General features: G+C 60.9%; 2 protein-coding genes across 6 annotated transcripts in view; one reads left to right on the forward strand and one right to left on the reverse strand.

The window, feature by feature from the left end:
- Positions 1–7,352, forward strand: part of LOC108175432 (dynein regulatory complex subunit 3) — a 28,401-nt gene extending 21,049 nt beyond the window's left edge. The window contains 3 exon segments of the mRNA XM_070061683.1: positions 301–424; positions 6,810–6,941; positions 7,061–7,352. Coding sequence (XP_069917784.1) covers positions 301–424; positions 6,810–6,941; positions 7,061–7,171 — 367 coding nt within the window. The 3' untranslated portion in view covers positions 7,172–7,352.
- A 687-nt stretch (positions 7,353–8,039) lies between these two features.
- LOC138843227 (ATP synthase mitochondrial F1 complex assembly factor 2-like) lies at positions 8,040–21,135 on the reverse strand. Of its 5 annotated transcripts, XM_070061671.1 has the most exons (8): positions 20,832–21,135; positions 13,994–14,038; positions 13,622–13,767; positions 12,173–12,270; positions 11,487–11,567; positions 9,882–9,994; positions 9,396–9,511; positions 8,040–8,388 (listed from the first exon to the last, which is right to left on the reverse strand). In XM_070061671.1, exons 1-8 carry the CDS (start codon positions 20,941–20,943, stop codon positions 8,251–8,253), a joined length of 849 nt encoding a protein of 282 aa, XP_069917772.1. In that variant the 5' UTR covers positions 20,944–21,135; the 3' UTR covers positions 8,040–8,250. The 5 variants fall into 5 exon arrangements, 4 of the variants coding, with proteins under 4 accessions (XP_069917772.1, XP_069917771.1, XP_069917770.1 ...); XR_011383747.1 differs by lacking the exons at positions 13,622–13,767; positions 13,994–14,038; positions 20,832–21,135 and adding exons at positions 12,654–12,828; positions 13,221–13,597 and having other exon boundaries at positions 9,928–9,994; XM_070061670.1 differs by lacking the exon at positions 9,882–9,994 and having other exon boundaries at positions 20,832–21,116.
- Positions 21,136–21,137: the final 2 nt, after the last annotated feature.

Genomic DNA, 21,137 nt, shown 5'->3' on the forward strand with positions numbered 1-21,137 from the left:
ACCTCCCACTCAGCCCCCTAAGCTCCTCCTACCCAGTGTCCTAGGCACCTCCCACCCATGCCCTAAGCTCCTCCTACCCAGTGTCCTAGGCACCTCCCACTCAGCCCCCTAAGCTCCTCCTACCCTGTGGGCAGTGAAGGCGATGAAGCCACCTTTGGCCCTGGCAGCCTGGCCCTGGCTGAGCCACTCGGCCTGCCATGCACCTGCTAGAGCCCCTACCCCCGCCCCGGCCGCCACCCCAGGGGCACAGGGCAGCCCCGGCCAGCTGTCCTGGGACCTTTGCTTGACTCCCGGCGGGACGATGGCGCAGTGTCGGGACCTGGAGAACCACCACCATGAGAAGCTGCTGGAGATCTCCATCAACACCCTGGAGAAGATGGTCAAGGGCGAGCCGGACGAGGACCTGCCCGACGACGTGCGAGCAGTGAGTGCGGCCGCGGGGGAGGGCCCCCCCAAGACAGGAAGCCCGCAGCAGGTGCCCGGTGGGGGCGCCGTCAGCCAAGGAGGGCGCGAGGAGGGGGTGGCGTCAGTTTTCCAGCAGGCCGGGGCTTCTGGAACTTTCTACAAGACACCACTACAAACGTGTCGCGTCTGAGGTGGCCCCCGCGTGCAGGTCGTCTTACTTTTAGCAGCACGGTTCCTGATGCAACGGGACGTTCTCCCGCTTCCCACCGGCCCGGTCCAGGGATGGACGTGGGCAGGAAGCAAGAGGCAGCCCAGGCTCCCCGCTCCTTGCCTGGGGCCTGTGCATGGGCGGGCCCAAGCGCAGCCACAGCCCTGGCCTGTGTGTGTGTTTGGGACAAAGCCCAGGCTTTGACAGGAAGGGCCCAGGGCCTGGAAGGTGTCCCGGCATGCCTGCTGCTGGCATTCCACATTCTCAGCTTCTCTCCCCCACCCTGCTGGTCACGCCGAGCCCGGCCACCGCCACCCTGTGCGTTCAGCCCCAGAACAACCCTCTCAGGCTGCCCTCCAGCCTGTGACACTGTTGCCTGCTAATGGCTTCCTGTGGCTCCTAGATCAAGCTCTTCCTGCAGCCCACCACACGCCGATGACCGGGCCTGCCCTGCGTCAGCAACTGCCTCTCGCCCTTCTCATGCCCGGTTCCCAGTGCCCCGGCCTGAGCCAGTCCCATCTCCCGGGCAGCTGAGAGTCCAGCTCTCCGGTGTGCTCTTCCTGTGGTCTCTATGCCCCTGAGACCCCAGCTCCAGTGTCCGCCCCTTGGAGGAGACACCCTCAGGGTCTCTGTCTTGCATTGCCATCCCTCACTGTCTGGTGTAGGTGGGTCTCCCTCTGTCTGTCTCTCTGTGCGGGCAGCAGGGCACGGGGCACAGCATGGAAGCCGGGAGGCGTCCCCAGATGGTGCAGGTGTGTGCACCACGCCCTCCTCTGTCACGTGCTCGGCTGATTCCTGCAGACACAGCCTCTGTCCCACGGTCCCAGACAGACAGACAGACAGACGCCCGACAGCATGGGGGACAGGGCTTCTCTGTCCCCGGCTTTGCCTCTCTCAGCCACGAACCACAGCTGAATGGTGCTGTGTGTTGTTGATGGCGGTGTTTTTAAGATTTATTTCTTGATTTGAAAGTCAGAGTTACACAGAGAGGGAGAGACAGAGAGTAAGATCGTCTATCCACTGGTTCACTCTCCAAGTGGTCGCAATGGCCAGGGCTGGGCCAGGAGCCTGGAACTCCATCCGGGTCTCCCACGTGGGTGCAGGGGCCCCAGCACTTGGGCCATCTGCTGATGCTTTTCCCAGGCCCTAGCAGGGAGCTGGATCAGAAGAGGAGCAGCTGGGACTCGAACTGGCGCCCACAGGTTATACTGGCACTGCAGGTAGCGGCTTTGCCTGCTACGCCACAGTGTTAACCCCAGCTGACTGCTGTGGGCCAGCAGAGGAGAGTGCCACCCTCCTGGAGCCGGGAGGCAAGGCTGCCCCAGAGAGAGCCCGCTCTGGAATCGTCCACACAGCAATGCCGACCGCCACGCCCCGCCGCAGCTCTGTGACACCCAGTGGGTACAGGACAGACAGGTGCTCGCTCCCACGGCCGCAACACTGCCAGAAACATGGGTCCCGGAGGCCGAGGGCTGAGAACCAGGCCGGGCTGGTGCTTCCGGTGGCCAGCCCCCCTTCCCACCCATCTACCGCCGGCTCGTGAGGCCTGGGAACCCTGGGGTGGCACCTGCTGACCGAGGCAGCCGGCAGTGCAGAGCCCCCCCCCCCCGAGGGCCCCATGATCCGTGTCACTCACTGCACCCACAGAGGTGCTTCGGTAGGCACCTTGAAAACTGTCACTTTTGGGAGCATTTTGGATTTACGAATCCCCCCCACACACACACACACATACACATACTGGGGATGTTCAAACTGGTAAAGTCTATGCAAATGATATTTCAAGAATCTCAAAAAAAAAAAAAAAAAAAGCTTCAAAACTGGAAGCACTTCCGGCCTGGGCACTTTTGCATGGGGCATACCCGACCTGTCTATCACCCTTGTTTACAGATGAGGGACAGCAGGTGCACCTGGGGCTGGCAGAGGTTGGGCGTACTGGCCGAGGTGCCAGAGCTTTCAAGGACCAGGCTCTAGGGTGACTTAAGCAGAGCCTGGGCTGTTGTCACTGTAGAGCCACCACGGGGACCCTCACAGTGGACTCCAGTTGGGGGGGAGGCGTCCAGGCGCTGGACTTGAGCCCACAGGCCACTTGACCTCAAGTGAAACTGCACTTTTTTTTTGTTTGTTTGTTTTTGAAAGAGTTAGAGAAGGAGAGGCAGAGAGAGAGAGAGAGAGAGAGAGAGAGAGAGAGAGAGAGAGGTCTTCTGTCCGCGGGTTCACTCCCCAATTGGCCACAACTGCTGGAGCTGCGCTGATCTGAAGCCAGGAGCCAGGAGCTTCTTCCAGGTCTCCCATGCAGGTGCAGGGGCCCAGGGACTTGGGCCATCTTCTACTGCTTCCCCAGGCCACAGCAGAGAGCTGGATCAGAAGTGGAGCAGCCAGGACTCAAACTGGCGCCCATATGGGATGTGGACACTGCAGGGGGCGGCTTTACCCACTACGCCACAGCTCCAGCCTGACCCCAAGATTTTGCAACAATGTCCACTGTGCAAAAATTGAGCTCCTCCTACCTGGTGATGAGCGCCACCCGGTGGAGTCCCATGGATGAGGCCGTCTCTCAAGAAGGGATTTGTGTTCCTAGGGCTAGACTCGCCTGGAGCTGGCGGCCAGGGAGGGCCCAAGTGACTGCAGGCCTGAGGAGCCCCAGCCGGGCCCAGGAGGCTGCCTCCCTCCCCTGGCACAAGTCCCTGCCCCATCAGGCTGAGCGGCTCCTTTGTGGGTGGGGGTGAGGACTTGTGGGGTCCTGGGCGCCCTGGGGTGGGAGATGGGTAGGATGACCTGATTGATTGCTGGCAGCACAGGCAGCACAGGGGCTCTCCGGGGTGGGGGTGGGGTACCAGCTCTCAGAAGCGCCCCTGAGCAGTGGCTTGGGAAGACATGTATCTGCACAGCTGTGAGACCCAGACAGACGGGGGGTGGCGCAGCAGTGGCCCCTGCCTCGCCCCGGAATTCTGCAGCAGCTGCAGGGGAGTCTGGAACAGTCTCTCCGTAAGAACTACTCCTGGGCTGCTGTGGGTACGGGGGCATACTGGAGACCGGGGGGTGGGGCAGAGGAGGGGCGTGTCCGGGCTCCCAGGGCACAGGATACCAGGACAGGCTCAGAGCCCCGGCGGGGCCTGCTGCTGCTCTACCTCGCGTCGGACAAAGCAAGCAGGTTTTGGCGGGAGGAGCCAGGCCCTCCCTAACAACGCAGGCTGTCTCGCAGGAGTGGGGAAGGGCTGGCCCACAAAGGGGGCTGGCACTATGGTGTAATGGGCTAAGCCTCCACCTGCGACACTGGCATCCCATAGGGGCACCGGTTCGAGTCCTGGCTGCTCCATTTCCAGTCCAGCTCCCTGCTAATGCACCTGGGAAAGCAGCAGAGGATGGCCCGAGTGCTTGGGCCCCTACCACCCACATGGGTGACCCTGGCTCCTGGCTTCGGACTGGCCCAGCTCTGGCCATTGCAGCTATTTGGGACATGAACCAGCAGATGGAAAACCATCCCCCGCCCCCGTAACTCTGCCTTTCAAATAGATGTTTAAAAAAATAATAATAATTCCGGTATGAGCAGCAGAGGCCAGCCCGATCCCAAGCACAGCACAGTCCAGGAGAGAACAGAAGTGGCCGCCCCCTCCAGGTCACCTGGAGACCAGAACTGACAGCTCCCATTCCTACCTAACCACCTTGGTCCAGGCTGCCTTCGTTGGCCCCTTACAAATGGCACGCAGGCCATGGTATCCAAGCAGGCTGCCGGCCGGGCGCACGGCCTCTCCAGAGCCCCTCTCTGCGCTCGGGCTCCGGGGGAGACCCATCGCTCCGCCTGGCTTCAGAGGGCAGCCACGACAACCCACTTCCCAGGGTGAAGGAGGAGCCGGGAGGACGGATTGACGCGCTGGCGGCTATTTCTAGAATAACCAGGACGCCCACTTCTGAGCCCTTGCCTGAGGCTCTTGGTGGGCAGATGGCACACTTGTTCTTTTTTCATTTTCATGTGAAAGGCAGAGACAGAGAGAGAGCAAGAGAGGGAAACGGTGGGGTGATCAGTATACTGGAGTACTCCCCGCGAAGACCCACGACTGGGGCTGGGCCAGGCCAAAGCCGCGAGCCCAGGATTCGATCGGGGTCTCCCACGTGGGTGGCAGGGACCCGGGTCCCTGAGCTACCTCTGTCCTCCCAGGACGCACGGGCAGCAGCCGGGAGCTGGATGGGAGGCAGGGTAGGCAGGACTTGAATCAGGTGCTCCAGTATGGAAACATGGGCATCCCAAGCGATGACGTAACTGCTGCGCCAGACGCCTGCCCTGAGATTGCTTTTTTTTTTTTTTTGCCAGGCAGAGTTAGACAGTGAGAGAGAGAGACAGACAGACAGAGAGTTATAGACAGCGAGAGACAGAGAGAAAGGTCTTCCTTCTGTTGGTTCACCCCCTAAATGGCCACTACAGCCGCACTGCGCCAATCCGAAACCAGGAGCCAGGTGCTTCCTCCTGATCTCCCATGCGGGTGCAGGGCCCAAGCACTTGGGCCATCCTCCACTGCCTTCCTGGGCCACAGCAGAGAGCTGGACTGGAAGAGGGGCAACTGGGACTAGAACCCGGGGTGCCGGCGCCACAGGCGGAGGATTAGCAAAGTGAGCCACGGCACCGGCCGATTGTGTCATTGAACCCTTGTTGCTGCCTGGCATGGCTTTCTGACATACAGAGAAGGAACCTGGTCATTTCCTCTCATTTCTCTCCACAACTGTGCTATCCGGGTCCAGATGCCCTGTGCCCCACGGCAGCTGACCTGGCCCCCCAACCCCTGGTCCCCCCGATGTGGCATGGTGCAGAAAACCAGCACCCCAGAAGTTAGCATGCACTCTGAGAAGGAGCCATGGCCAGACCAGTCAGGGAAGCGAGACAGACAAGGTGCAAACGGTTTCTGTCCCACCAGACTCTGCCGAGACCCAGAACCCCTTGGGCCTGGGGAATCTTCAGGAGCAGCCCAGGCTGTGCCGGTTTTCGCAAATGCATCTGACCTGTCTGGCCAGAGTATTTTTTTGCAGAAAGAGTGACATCTCAGGGGCTGGCGCTGTGGTGTAGCAGGTAAAGCCACCACCTGCAGTGCCAGCATCCCATATGGGTGCCAGTTCGAGACCCGGCTGCTCCACTTCTGATCCAGCTCTCTGCTATGGACTGGGAAAGCAGTAGAAGATGGCCCAAGTCCTTGGGCCCCTGCACCCGTGTGGGAGACCTGGAAGAAGCTCCTGGCTCCAGCTTTCCAATCAGTGCAGCTCTGGTTGTTGCAGCCAGTTGGAGGGTGAACCAGTGAATGGAAGACCTCTCTCTCCCTCTCCTCTCTCTGTGTAACTCTTTCAAATAAAAAAAAAAAAAATTAGGTGCAGCTGGGCCAAGATGGAGCCCAGAGCGCCCTCTGGGTCTCCCCCGTGGGTGGCAGGGGCCCAAGCACTTGGGCCACCCTCCACTACCTTCCTCGGCACATCAGCACGGAGCTGCATTGGAATCTGGGATCCTGGGACTGACACCAGCACCCCGACATGAGATGCAGAGCCGTAACATGCTGTGTCTTAAATTTTTATTGACATGCCGGGCAGGGAAATGGAGATTTCCTATTCGCTGGTTTATACCCCAACAACAGCCCAGGCCGGGCCAGGCCGAGGCTGGTGGGCACCCGACGACTGGAGCCGTCACTGCTGCTTCCCAGGGTCTGCCTCAGCAGGAAGCTGGGGTCAGGAGCGCTGCCCGGCACGGAGGATACAGGATGCAGGTGTCCCTAGCAGTGTCTTCTCTGCGACACCAAATGCCAGCCCCTTGGCAGCTTTTCGTAAGGCAAAACCAAGGTCAGGAGCAAGGGCAGGCAGGAGGAGACCCCTCCTGGACTCCCAAGTGTGTTGCTGTGGACGTGAGAGGCAGTGTAGCCTGACAACTGCGGGCAAGCACCCGCGGCTTTGGGCTCCCGCTGTCCTCCGCCGGCCACCAGCGGTCTCCACCTGGCTGACAGGTTTGGGGCAGGTGAGCCTTGTCAGTGCCCGAGGGAGGGGAGCATTGTGGGAACAGGCGTGCTCAGCGAGGTTGCCCTGGTAGCCAGGGAGGGTGCGGGGTACCACCTGCTGGTGCCCGGGGCAGCCGAGGCAGGGCTGGCACATGTGCACCCGGGGCGGGGGTGGGGGACCCTTCGGTGGGCTCGGAGCAGCGTGCTGACCCCCCCTCCGCCCCCCCCAGCTGTTCGTGGACAAGGACACGATCGTTAACGCCGTCGGGGCCTCGCACGACATTCACCTGCTGAAGATCGACAACCGAGAGGACGAGCTGGTGACCAGGATCAACTCCTGGTGCACGCAGCTGGTGGACAAGGTGAGCTCGCGCGGGGCCGGCGCTGGACCCCTCCCACCCCCACCCCACCCCCGCCGCCGCGAGGGCTGCGGCTAACAGGGGTCTGACGGAGGGCGCTGGGGTTCGGTTTCACTCCTCAGATTCACAGGGATGAGATCACGCGGAACCGCAAGCGGGTGCGGGAGATCAATCAATACATCGACCACGCGCAGAGAGAGCTGGAGAGCCTGGAGAGCCCCGACATGGACTAGCGGCCGCGGCGGCCCCAGCCGGCGGCAGCGCGCATGCGCCCCCGGCTGTCCCAGGACGGCCATGGGGCTGGGGGGGAGGGGGTCTCAGCCCCCTCGCACCTGTCTTTCCCCTGCTCGTGGGAAAACATCCAGATACGGAGAGAAATAAACGGCCGAGCCGCCCTTCCCCTGTGCTTTCAAACCCGAGTCCACGTTCGTGTATGAATGGGAGGAAGAGGCTGGGGCCTGGGCGGGGCCGGCGTCGGCTGCCCCTGGGACCCGGGCACCGCCAGTGCGGGCTGCAGGTCGGGGGGCCGAGCCCGAGGCCCGTGGGTGCTGCGGAGCCAGGCCTGCAGGAGACGCTGCAGCTGCCCCCAGTGTTGGGTGCCGGGGCCAAGCCGCCCAGCTGGGCGCTGTGGCTCCTGTTCACCCCTGCAGGAGCGGGTGCCGCCGACCATGCTGCTCTCTGAGCTGGGGTGGGCAGAGTGGCCTATTTTACAACACCGGACAGTGCCTTCCCCCCCGGGGTGTCCTGGGGTCCCGGGAGACAGCGCGTGGGAAGCAGGGATGAGCAGCTGGGAGGACATTCAGCCGGAGGAAGCCTGGGCTCGCCCCACTGCCTGTTCCCGGGGCCACGGAGGCTTCTGGGCTCCCGTGGGGAGGCTGAGCGCACACACCCACGCCTGGCGACTGTGCCGGCCCGCTGGGCTGTTTCCAGAGCGAGGGGTCGCTCTCCAGAACAGTAAGAAGCGAGCAGCTTGGCCCGAGGGGGCGCCCTTCCACAGGCGGCCTCGTCACAGCCAGGGACACACGTGCAGCCTGCAGCTCCCCTGCTGCTCCATCTCGGGACCCCGAGCCGCGGCGGGGGAGACCTGGGGGCACCAGACACTGCCAGTGCAAAGGGCTATTTTAATAAAGTTAGGGTCGAGGGGAAGTCTCTCGCCCAGTCTCTCGGCCCCAACCCTCCGTCACCGCTGGCCAGCCTGCGGCACCCCGAGTCGGCTGCAGTCCTGGGGTGACTCGGGGAGGATGTGCAGGCCGGGATGGGGGCTGTGGCCATGCAGCCTCTGTCCTGCCCCCCCGCCCCCGGACGCCCGGCCTCACTCCTGCAGGAGTTTGTGCTTGACCGTGGAGCTCTGGGAGCAGAGGTGGATGAAGAGGGTGCCGGCGGCCGTGCGGGCCCGCAGCTCCTGCAGCTCGTAGTCGTGGGCCCACTCCACGTTGCCCCACTTCTGGATCTGAGGAGGAGGAGAGCAGCCGCTGACGGGCACCTGGCCGGGTCCATCACGTGGGAGACCGGCGTGGCTGAGGGGCGCTGGGGGAGGACCCCCCGTCACCCACTCCTGTGGATGGCCAGAGCAGGCGACCCTCCCTGTGTGGTCTAGGAGCTGCGCATAGGCCCAGGCCGGCGGTGGCTGCCCACGGCTGGGCGGGCTGGGCACCCACACCACCCATGGATTTCCTGGGAGGGCACCCAGCCCGCCTGCAGCCCCTGCTCCCAGGACCCCGGCGTGGAGTGGCCTGTGACTGAGTGCTCCTCAGACACGCGACATGGCCGTCTGAACATCTCTGACTCCAAACTGGCCTGCGGGCTCATCCCCGGCCAGGGCCCGGCAGGCCAGGCCGGCTGCTGCCCCCGCTTGCCCAGGGACCTGGACTCTGCCACACCACACGAGCCGGCTCCCAACAGCCCCTCCCCTCCCCATTCCTGCGTGGTGGGTCCTGGCATCCAGAGTACCCAGCATGCTCCGCCAGGCGCAGGCAGTGCCTGTCCCGGAGGCTCTCCTGAGCGGCCGGGGGAGGGGCACACGGTACAGGAAGGCATTTCTCTGTCTAGTCCTCAGAGCAGCCGAGGTTGGAGGCACGGCTGCAAGACGGCAACCCCGAGCCCGCGAACGCAGCAGCCCCTGCCGGGAAGAGACTCGGGGTGGGCAGGCTTGGCCAAAGCAGGGGCTGAGTCAGGCCAGGGTGGCGTGGTGATCACCCACAGGCAGCCAGCAGCCCTCCAACCTGCTCCCACAGGTCCCAGAGGGACAGCCTTGTGACTCAGGGGCCCCCTGTGTAGAACGGGCACCCGCACAGCCCCCAGCTGGCCGGGCTGTGCACAAGAGGAGGTGGGGGCACTTCCTGTGCCTGCCGGTGCCTCGGACGGGCCTTATTCTGGTGGCTGGACTTACTCGACGGCAACACAGGCCAGGGTTAGGTGAACGTGCGGTGCCCCCCCCCCCCGGGCCGCGACCCTCACCTGGTACTCCTCCTCCAGGCGCGACAGCAGCGCGGCCTGCTCCACCGTCAGGTGCAGGTCGGTCAGGCCCAAGGTCAGCACCATGGACTTGAGCTGGGTCACCACGAACTCGATCCCTGCGGGGCCGCGAGTGGAGTCAGGCCCACGCCCTCAGGCAGCCCCTGCACCCCCGAGCAGGGAAAGGGAGGGGGAGAGTGTGCTGCGGCCCTTGGGGTCCGCGCCCTCTTCCCTGGCGTCCTCCTCCGCCCAGCCTGGCCAACTAGAGCAGCCCCGCCCCACAGCCCTGCAGCGGGTTCCCAAAGGGCTTGTAATTGCAGACATCGGCTGGAGAGCCAAGCCCGGCTTTCTTGCTAGGAGGCGCGGAGCTGTGTGGATGGCCAGCTCCCAGACATTCCCCCCGCCCGGGCCCCACCCCTCACTCGGGGTGCTGAGTGTAGTGTGTGTCACCCGCCCACAGGAAGCTGCGCACGCGCTCTCCGGGCACACCTTGGAGGGCCCACATGTTGTAGGATGCCAGGTGGTTGGCCAGCACCTTGTGAGTCCTGGCGGGGATGCTGGGTCCCATGATACTGGTGGAGGAGCCGATCTCCACGCCGTACCTGCAAGGAGAAGGCTTAAAGCCTGCCCGAGACCTGTGTGGAGTTTCTGTCTCCTGACTCTGGCCTGGCTCTCAGCCTTGGCTGTTGCAGGCATTTGGGGAGTGAACCAGCAGTGAGACCCTTTTTATCTTGTCTTGCTACATTTCAAATAAATAATTTTTAAAAATACATCAAATTAATTTTTTTTAAATACAGCATGGGATACTTGTTTTTCAAATATTTTAAAAGCCTTTTAGGGTGGCCGGCACCGCGGCTCAATAGGCTAATCCTCCACCTGGCGGCGCCGGCACACCGGGTTCTAGTCCCGGTAGGGGTGCCAGATTCTGTCCCGGTTGCCCCTCTTCCAGGCCAGCTCTCTGCTGTAGCCAGGGAGGGCAGTGGAGGATGGCCCAGGTGCTTGGGCCCTGCACCCCATGGGAGACCAGGAGAAGCACCTGGCTCCTGCCTTCGGATCAGCGCAGTGCGCCTGCTGCAGCGGCCATTGGAGGGTGAACCAACGGCAAAGGAAGACCTTTCTCTCTGTCTCTCTCTCTCTCACTGTCCACTCTGCCTGTCAAAAAAAAAAAAAAAAAAAAAAAAAAAGCCTTTTAGGGTGGCCAGAGCCGTGGCGCAGTGGGTAAAGCCGCCGCTTGCAGTGCTGGCATCCCATGTGGGCACCAGTTCGAGTCCTGGCTGCTCCACCTCTGATCCAGCTCTCTGCTATGGCCCGGGAAAGCAGTAGAAGATGGCCCAAGCGCTTGGGCCTCTGCACCCACATGGGAGACCCAGAAGAAGCTCCTGGCTCCGGGCTTCAGATCGGCACAGCTCTAGCCATCATGGCCATTTGTGGAGTGAACCAGCGGATGGAAGACCTCTCTCTCTCTCTCTCTCTGCCTCTTAACTCCACCTTTCAAATAAATAAATCTTTAAAAGAAAAAAAAAGCTCTTCCCATTAAGGAAGACGCCGGGTATCAGCAACTCCTTGAACCCTGCGCCCACGGACGTGACCCGTGACGCATGAGCAGCACCCGACACTGCAGTCATGGCGATGAAGAGAAGAATGAAAAGTGTCCCCCAAATCTGCGCATTAACTGTGGGCTCGGCACTGAACGCACCCACTCCTGGGGTCCTCCCCACACCACCGGCCCTACTCGCAGATGAGGAAACTGAAGCTGGACGGACTCAGCGGCCCAGAGGCACACGGCTCCCGCTCACGGTCGCGGAGCTGGCGCGCAGACCGGCACCGCTGCCCTGCTCCTGCCCCGGACCTAGGCGGATCTTGCCGGGATCCTGCCCCTCCCGGAGGGCGCTGGACTGGCCCTGCGCCTGCTGCGGGCTCGCTGAACGTGTCTCCCAAGGGACCGCTGTTCTGCAAGGCGCGCGGTCTCAGAACGCCCGAGGGGAGCCGGGCCCCAAGGGCACCCTGAGCTCCGAACGCTCGGGGCGCTGGCGGTGTGGTACCAGCCAGGCCTCCACGGCCTGCCCGGGCCGGCCGGTCTGTGCCACCTCTTACCTGTTCTCAGCCCACTCTATAACTGGATCCCATTCATTCTTTTGGAGCTCCACCAAGGTCTCGGGCTCTTCCACCCTGTAGCTAATTCATGGCAAAAAACCACCTTCATTAATGGAAAAGTACAATTCTTTCATTCGGTGACCGCAAAGGAAACCACAAAGGGGGAGGGCACAGGCTGCTCCGCCCTGGCCCCGCCCCCAGCCCTGCAAGGCTCTCCCCTAAAGTGGCAGTCCTGGGGCCAGCGGCAGCGGCAGCACCTGGGAGCCCGTGAGAAATGCATGTTCCCAGGCCACACACCCCACCCCACCCATCTACAGAAACCGGACCCTCTGGGGCGAGAGCCACAGCGCGCAGGCTGAGCCCCGGCCCGGTGGCTGCCGCCTTCCCAGAGACGCACACGAATGGCCTGTTGCCTTCTCAGGAGCCCGCCCCCCTCTCGGTGTGGACACACGGTCCTCAAGGCCAGGCTGTGGCCCTCGCGCTGACCGAGAGACACGGAGACCCAGCTGGCTAAGGGGGAGCCGGGCTGCAGGGGTGTCCCCAGACCGCCAACCCAGGTGGACGCCGTGGAAAGCCATGGTCTCGCACAAGGGAGAGGAGGAGAGAGGCCGTGCGTGTGCAGAACAGCGGGCCCCTCCCCACCCACCAGGGCCCCCGGGACCTGCTACCGCCAGGGCGTCACTTACCAGATGGTGTCAGTGTCCAGAAACTTGATGGCCGCTCGGATCAGCTGGTCCTTGCTCCGCTGGGTCGGGTTGTCCAAGGACGTGTTGCACAGGGTGGTCTGCGGGAAGAGGTGGGTGAGGGGAGGGGGCGGCCGTCAGCACCGGCTGGGCTCGGCCGAAAGCCGGGTGCAGGGCAGCAGGGCGGGGAGCCCTGGAGCGGCGGGGACTGTGCTCCCGTGTGCCGGGGCAGCTGTGGGATGCTCGCAGCAGCGCGGTGGGCCTCCCCGAGGTCTCGGGATTCATTGATTTACAGAACGAGAGAAGTGACAGCGGGAGAGATCCTCCACCCGCTAGTTCACCCCCAGATGAAAGACTGCTCTCTGTGTCTGTCCCTCTCTCTGTAGCTCTGACTTTTAAAATAAATAAAAATTTAAAAACAAACAAAGTACCTATCTAATTTAATCCCCATGACAAAGCTCTGGAGTAAGTACAATTATCATACCCATTTCACAGATGTAAGAGACTGAGGCCCGGGGCGGTCAGACACAGTGAATAAGACCCGTAGGCAGGAATGGGACACAGATCTGACAGAACGGCTTTTCCAGCGGGCGCCCTTAGCACACAGGCAGCGGGGACGCTGACATCCAGGCCGCACCCACACTGGTTCTGAGATCTGCCTGGACAATAAGAGGTTGCTCAGTGCGCTGTCTGCGGCCCTGGTCGCCCCCAGCTCATCTGCTGGCCAAGGAGCAGGCTGGCCCCTCAACAGGACGCCCTCCGGGTTGGTGGGCTAGGGTGGGAGCCACCATCCTCAGGCGGGGCGCCCCCTGCGCTGACCACAGCTCCCTGAGGCGAGCGCTCTTCACCCACCTTTTAGAGGCGGGGGGCCCAGGGCCGAGCAAGCGGCAGCCCCTTCCCCAGGGTCACCGTCAGGGAGCCCCTTGCCCAGGGTCACCGTCAGGCAGCTGCGGGCTGGACCTGGGGGCCTCAAGCAGCCCCCTCGGCGGGCACGGGCGGGGCTGGCACTATGGGAGCCTTCCTGCCCCTGCTGCCTTTAGCCAGGATTTACCAAGTGCCAACGAGGCTTCCCGCCAGGGGCTGGCTGTCGCTGGTTAAGAGTGCAAGGGACGTGGCCCCTGCCCTTCTGTCGCTCAGCGGGCAGCAGGGGAGACAGACAGGACCTGTGCAGACGCCAAAAAAAAAAAAAAAAAAAAAGCAACAGCGACAACCCGGACGCAGGATGAGCCGCCGTGACAGAGAAGAGGGCCGGGCAGCCGACAGAGGTGACAAATGTCCGAATGTCCTCAGACCAGAGCTGGCCATGCGAGGGGCCACGCGAGGGACTGCAGGTGGCTAGGCCGCTGGAGAGAGAGCCTGGCGAGACGTGCGGCTGTCCCGGGCAGGCCGGAGCCCTCCCACCCCCACCCCCGGGCCCTGCCAGGACGTGGAAGGGAGCCCCGGGCTTGTTACCAGGTGCATGGTGTAGGACTTGATGGTGTCCTGCTGGGACTCCCACTCGGTGGCCACGGCAATGGCCAGGGCCTCGCTGGGCACGGTGAAGAGCTTGGCCTGGGGCGTCTTCAGCTTCCTGTGGTCCAGGTTTATCTCAAAGCCACCTCGAGACAGCAAATGAAGGCCTCTCAGGGGTCGTCACGGGGCAGCGGGGGCCGAGCCTGTATTTGGCCGGAGTCCCTTTACGGAAACGCGTAGGGAAGAAAGCGCAAAGGACAATCCCGCCACTGAAGTGGCAGCGGATGAAGAAAAAAATAAAACAAGCAAGCAAGCAAGCAAGCAAAGGAGCCCGCGTTGCCGGCCGTCCACGCACAGAGCTCAGACACTCACCTTCGCCCTGGCTGATGCTCACGTTCTGGTAAAACCTCTTCCTCTCTGTAAGAGACGATTGCTTCATTAAGGCAGTTGAAACCACGCCGCCGCGGCTCTGGGGGCCCCCGCCCCGTGTGTGCAGACGGCTCGCTAGCGCGAATGGATTTTGGGCCACCCCCACGGCCGCCCACGCCCCGCACACATCCCAGACTGGGTGAAAGTCATAGACCCATTCGGGCAAGACTCTGGGCCTCTCAGGAGAAGCCAGTGTGTGCGTGTGCAGTGCACGTGTGTGTGTGCACGCGTGTGTGGTGTGTGGGCAGGAGGTAGAGCTCCCAGGAGCGCCTCCCACCCCCTCTCCCCAATTAATTAATCTAATTAACCGGCTTGCGCATCTATTCAGCAGGAACTCCAAACCTTTGCTTTAAGAAGGGGAAGAAAAAAAATCAGTGTTCAGCATTTTCTTTTGAAAACAACTTGAATAATATCTTCGACGATGCTGTAAACACATACTCCTTTACCCTGCAAGGATTAAAACCTAAGGCCTGGGCCTGGCGCTGTGGCGTAGCGGGTAAAGCCACTGCCTGCAGTGCTGGCATCCCATATGCGCACCGGTTCGAGTCCCGGCTGCTCCACTTCTGGTCCAGCTCTCTGCTATGGCCTGGGAAAGCAGTGGAAGATGGCCCAAGATGGACCCCTGCACCTGCGTGGGAGACCTGGAAGAAGCTCCTGGCTTCAGTCTGGCCCCGCCCTGGCCCTTGTGGCCCTCTGGGGAGTGAACCAGCGGATGGAAGATGTCTGTCTTTTTGTCTCTCCTTCTCTGTAACTCTGTCTTTCAAATAAATAAATAAATCTTTACAGAAAATGGCAATGCAGTGTGTGGAGGAAAAGGAGATCCCTTAGTTTGCTCTCAAGCTTTAAAAAGGACAATGTTAAGTTAAACACTTCACTCATCCAAAGACTCTGAAGATTCAAAGGCCCTGCCGTGTGCATCATGGGCCCAGGACGATGGGCAGAGGGCGTGGGTTTCTCGCCAGACACAGGGTTCCCATGTTTCCACGCCACACCGGTGTCACTCCTGTTAAAGACAGGAAGCCGGGGTGGGTGTTTGGTGGGCACTTGAACGTCACATAGGACGGCGGCATCCACGTCAGGGTGCCTGGGTCACGAGTCCCGGCTCCCTGCCTCAGTGCAGCCTGGGAGGCAGGAGGCGATGGCCCAAGCGGCTGGGTCCCTGCACCCACGGGGGAGACCCGGCCTGCGTCCCAGGCTGCTGGCTTCAGCCCGGCACGGCCATGCATGCTGCAGGCAGTGCAGACTGGGGGTCTCTGTCTCTCTGCTTTCCCGTAGAGTAAGGACGGGGACGCCGTGTCCCCAACCAACTAAGCAGCTTCCTGCTAATGGCCTGGAAACCTAGCAGCCGCCAGTGTCCAGGCTGGCCTTCTGTTTGGACCGGCCCAAAGTCTCAGGAACTACAACTCCCACAGTGCACCAGGAAGAGGAAGTGCCGGTCTCAGCGCAGCCCCAGCGCCTTTATCCTTTAAAACAGTGCCATCTGGTGGCCGCCTCTGTTGTCTGCACCCCTAGGGGCAGCTGTATTTCTAGGTAGCAAAATCTCCAGGCGAGATAACATAAAGAACCCTTAACAAATCCACAATAGAAAGACAACCCAATTAAAAAATGGAAGAGGGATTTTAAAATAGACATTTTTCTCAAAGAAAATATACACGTGGCCGAGAAGCACGTGCAAACACACGTGAGGTCATTCACAAGTAGGGAGATGCAAACCAAGACCACAGGTGGAGATCCCGCCTCACGCCCTGTCCCATAGCTGTTGTCAAAAAGACCTGGGCAGCTGTTTAGTGTAGAGGCTGAGACACCACGTCCCCCGTCAGAGTGCCCCGATTTGACACCTGATTCGTTCCCGACTCCAGCTTAGTGCAGACCCCGGGAAGCAGGGGTGATGGCTCACGCAACTGCGTTCCCACCACCGGCTCTGGGCTTTCTGCTTTTTAAAGATTTTTATTTATTTGAAAGGCAGGGTTGCAGAGAGGCAGAGGGAGAGAGAGGTCTTCCATCCGCTGGTTCACTCCACAAATGGCTACAACAGCCGGAGCTGCACCCATCCAAAGCCAGGAGCCAGGAGCTTCCTCCGGGTCTCCCATGTGGGTGCAGGGGCCCAAGCCCTTAGGCCATCCTCTACTGCTTTCCCAGGTCATAGCAGAGAGCTGGATGGGAAGAGGAGCAGCTGGGACTAGAACCGGCACCCATATAGGATGGTGGTGCGGCAGGTGGAGGATTAACCTACGGCACCACATCGCCAGCCCCGAATAAACATTTTAAAAATAGCAGTAACTGTTGGCAAGGATGTGGAGCAATCAATCCCCACGCATTGCTGCCGGGGCCTGTGACCCAGCGCAGCCCCCGTCGGGAGAAAGTTAATGTCACCATCTGACCCGGCAGTTCCAGGGCCCACAGAAAACCTGCACGCACAGGGCGGGTGCCTGGCACGGCAGCGTAGATGGCTGCTGGCACACCCACACCCTGGATCAGAGCTGCCCATTCGAGCCCCAGCTACTCTGCTTCCAATCCAGCTTCCCGCCAGTGTGCTGGAGGCGGAGGCTCATGGCTCAGGAGTTTGCTTCCTTGTCACTCCTGTGGGGAGACTGGGGTGGAGTCCCTGGGCTCCTGGGCTCAGCCCTGGCCGTTGTGGGCCTTTGGTGAGTGGGAGACCTCTGTCTGTCTCTGCCTTTCAGACAGAATGAAAATACAATTTTTTGAAAAGTGTACACAAATGTCAACAGCAAAATTATTCATAATAGGCAAAAAGTAGAACCAATCCAAATGCCTTATCAGTGAATGAACGGATAAAATGAAATACAGTCCATGTACACAGTGGAACATCAAGTGACAAAAAGTAATGGAGGCGTAGCAGATTAAAATGCCACCTGCAGTGCTAACATCCCACATGGGAACTGGTTCTAGTCCCGGCTGCTCCTCTTCCGATCCAGCTCTCTGCTATGACCTGGGAAGGCAGTAGAAGATGGCCCAAGGACTTGGGCCCCTGCACCCACGTGGGAGACCTGGAGGAAGCTCCTGGTTCCAGATCAGCACAGCTTCAGCCATTGCAGTCATCTGGGGAGTGAACCAGTGGGTGGAAGACCTCTCTCTTCTCTCTCTCCCTCTGTAACTCTGCCTTTCAAATCAATCAATCAATCTTTAAAGAACCAAAAGTACGAATACTTGATACGACCTTAAAGACGAAGGCAAAAAACAGACAAGTGGGGTCCCATCAAACTAAAAACCCTCTTACAGCAGTGCAACAGTCAATCAACAGAGCGAAGGCACAACCCACAGAACAGGAGAAAATATTCACAAACTCTGCCCCTGACGAGGGGGCACAGAGAAGCAACTTCAGCCCAAAAACAGCACCCAAAGGAGCCAGAGAGAGAGCAAGAGCTGTACACAGACACCCCTCGAAGGAGGACACACAGACGCCCAAAGGGACCCGAGCAAAGGCTCAGCACGGTGAATCGTCACGGGAGCGCAGAGCCAGCCCGGGGAGAGAGCGTCTCCCTTGTCAGGTGCAGGAGATAATGCACACCGGCGAGGAGGTGAGGGAGGGCACCCTCGGAGGCTGCGGGTGGGAATCTGTGCAGTCGCGGTGCAAGGCAACACAAAGGCTTCTCCAGAAACTACAGCTAGAACCACCACAGGTGGCCGGCGCCATGGCAGAGTGGGTGAGGCCGCTGCCTGCAGCGCCGGCATCCCATATGGGCACCAGATCAAGTCCTGCTGCTCCACTTCCCATCCAGCTCTCTGCTGTGGCCTGGGAAAGCAGTAGAAGATGGCCCAAGTGCTTGGGGCCCTGCACCCGCGAGGGAGACCTGGAGGAAGCTCCTGACTCCTGGCTTCAAATCGGCTCAGCTCAGCCACTGTGGCCAATTGGAGAGTGAACCAGAGAATGGAAGACCTGCCCTCTCTCTCTCTGCCTCTGCTTCTCTCTCTGTGTAACTGTGACATTCAAATAAATAAATACATCTTTAAAAAAAAAAAAGAAAGAAAGAAACTCAGCCTGCTGCAGGTTTACTGAATTTCTGTCCAGCCCTGCTGAGACCACATGGTTCTGTGTTCCTTACACGGCCTGTGGGCTGAAACCTTGCCGGCCCCGGGACTCCCATGGTAACTGATTTGAGTTCTCACAGCGTGTGCGATGCACTGACACATCACGTGGGACCCCGTCAGAGTGTACAATTTTTATATATCAGCTATAAAGGTTTTACAAATAGATTTTTAAAAAAAATTATTTATTCATTTGAAAGTCAGAGTTACAGAGAGACAGGAGAGGCAGAGAGAGAGAGAGAGGTCTTCCATTCACTGATTCACTATCCCAGATGGCTGCAATGGCTGGAACTGTGCCGATCCAAAGCCAGGAGCCAGGAGCTTCTTCCAGGTCTCCCACACGGGTGCAGGGGCCCAAGGACTTGGGCCATCTTCCACTGCTTTCCCAGGTCACAGCAGAGAGCTGGATGGGAAGAGGAGCAGCCGGGACTCGAACCAGCGCCCATATGGGATGCCAGCACTGCAGGCGTCAGCTTACTCGCTACGCCACAGCGCCGGCCCCCTAAATAGGTTTTAAAAGACTACACTCTCTTTACCTGAAATGTCCAACACAGAGCAATCTAGAAATGGAGACAGGGCAGTAGCGGTTGCCCGTGGCTGGAGGGTGGACAGGGTAAGGGGAGATGATAACTGCAGGGTAAGAGTTCCTTCTGGGGGTGACAGAAATGCTCCAAAATTGAGCGTGATGCAGAGTGCACGATCGGAATGTACTAACACCCCCTGAATCTGACCGAAAGAGAATGACCTGCAGCGTAAGCGAATCAGCTCTCGATGAAGTGCTCAACTCTTTTTTTTTTTTTGCCCCAGCCCAATGTACGAACACGCTATTTTCCAGACAGCTCTGACATGCAGGCCAGGGGCTGACAAACTTCCTGTCAAGACCACAAGGCAGGGCTGGTGCTGTGGCGTATGGCGGGTTAAGCTGCCACCTGTGACTCGGGCATCCCAGATGGGCGCCGGTTCGAGTCCCAGCTGCCCCATTTCTGATCCAGCTCCCTGCTGTGGCCTGGGAAAGCAGTGGAAGATGGCCCAAGTGCTCACCCGCTCTCTCTCTGTCTCTTTCCCTCTCCCCCCACCCCCGGAACTCTGCCTTTCAAATAAAAATGAATAAATAAAACAAGAACCACAAGGCACAAATTCCAGGCCTTGCAGGCCACGCGGTCTCTGCTGGGAACTCCCAACTTCCTGTTCGGTGAAAGCACCTGGAAATGACGGGTAAATGAAAGAGCACTGTCTCTGTGCCAATAAAACTTTATTTGTCATTTGCTCCAAAAAAAAAAAAGAAAACAAGTAGCAGGCTAGCTTCCTGGTCTACGCATAACAAACCCTGCCTGGATTTCACAGCGCACCCTAGGAGGCTGCCGGGGCTGGGGTAGGGGGTGCGGGTACACACTTGGAGCAGCCGTGTGGCCCAGGCGACAGACAAGGCCCCACTGGGCATGCCCACGCAGCCAGGACACCTCCCACACGGGGCAGCATGGAGCCAGGCTGTCACATCAAGTCTCCCAGCGCCTCAGAGACCCTCTCCTAACCCCCCTGCCCCGGCCTCTGATGACCTCAGGGCCACACTGCAGTCTCCCCCGAGAACAACCGGCCTGGCGCGACTTCCCCCACGCTGAAGCTGAGAACTGGAGGAGCCTTCTAGAACGCAGACACGCACGTGCGCACATGCACGCACACACATGAGCGCACGCACACAAACAGGCATGCACGCACGCACACACCCACACACATACGCACGCACACACACACACACACGCGCGCGCGTGCACGCGGGGGCCTGGTCTCCGTGTCTCCTCGCCCCTTGCTGCGTTCCCTCATCCACGCGTGTTTTCTCTGCATCTGACTGCCGACCACGCACCGGGGACATCCGGGGGATCCGCACTCCAGAGGAAGCCGGCGGGTCCAAGGCCAAGTGAGCGGCCTCCATTTCAACCCTTTCCTTCTGCGCCCTTTGCTGGTGCTGGGCCCCACTGGGGACGCCCGTCCTTTTCTGCTAATGGCTCTTCCTGGCACACCTGCGGGCCCTGACGGGGGGGGGGGGGGGGGGGGGGGGGGGGAGGCCGACACACACAGGACACATCTCATTTGTATAACCAGGAGGCGGCGCTGTGGTGTAGTAGGTAAAGCCGCCGCCTGCAGTGCTGGCATCCCATATGGGCTACGGTTCGAGTCCCGGCTGCTCCACTTCTGATCCAGCTCTCTGCTGTGGCCTGGGAAAGCAGTGGAGGATGGCCCAAGTCCTTGTACCCGCGTGAGAGACCCGAAGAAGCTCCTGGCTCCTGACTTCGGATCGCCGCGGCGGGTTAGAGGTTCAGCTTGGTCACCTGGCTACACACACTCACCCCTGCTGCGCCCCCGGCCCAGGAAAACAGCGGAAAGAGACGCCACTCCCGATGTCCCCCCGCCCCACCCCCAAACCCCGCTCCTGCGGGGAACCAGCGTCACCGCCTCCCACAGGCCTCCTCGAGTTGGGAGGCAGAGGGGTCGCCCACTTGTTCAGGACAGACGGCTAGACACGGCCAGGAAGCTGCAGCCTTGACCTCTGCCCTGTGACCTTGGCCAAGTCCTGACCCGCGACCCGAACCTGCCCCGTTTGAAACCTCGGCTGACCCTCGCTTCCCTTAGCAGACGCCTCGTGCTCCCATTAACCATGCGAGCCCGGTCCCGCCGCCCGGCCCTGCACGCCCAAAAGCTCGCTCTCAGCCCACCCCAGCCCGACGTGGCCCCTCACCTGTCGGCGGCGCGTAGGCCCGGGCCGGGGACCCCAGGGCTGGCCCCGGCCCCACGGGCCGAGTCAGGAGGCGGCGCCCCCGGTCCCGCAGCCGGAGGCAGCTCCTCCACATCGCGCCCCAAGGGCCTCGGGCGCACGCGGGGCGCGAGACCAAGCCGCGCTGTCCGGCTGTACGGAAACCTCTCACGCCTCCCCGGATCCCCTCAGCCGCCTCTGGACGCCGCCATCTTCCGCATGAGCCCTACGGCGCACCGTAGCCGCCGCGCGCCTCCTGCGCACACCGCCCCCGCCCCCGCCGGAGAACCT

This window comes from Oryctolagus cuniculus, chromosome 17, assembly GCF_964237555.1.
Source record: "Oryctolagus cuniculus chromosome 17, mOryCun1.1, whole genome shotgun sequence".
NCBI lineage: Eukaryota > Metazoa > Chordata > Mammalia > Lagomorpha > Leporidae > Oryctolagus > Oryctolagus cuniculus.

Bases quoted from the DNA above. Each gene is read 5' to 3' on its own strand.
- LOC138843227 (XM_070061668.1), bottom strand. From the start codon at position 13,474: ATGGCCAGCTCTGGTCTGAGGACATTCGGACATTTGTCACCTCTGTCG. The intron at 12,271-12,653 runs GTATGATAATTG...CTCTTCCCGCAG, and splicing joins CTCTTACATCTGTGAAATGG to ACCACCCTGTGCAACACGTC. The intron at 8,389-9,395 runs GTGAGGGTCGCG...CCTCCTCCTCAG, and splicing joins GCCTGGAGGAGGAGTACCAG to ATCCAGAAGTGGGGCAACGT.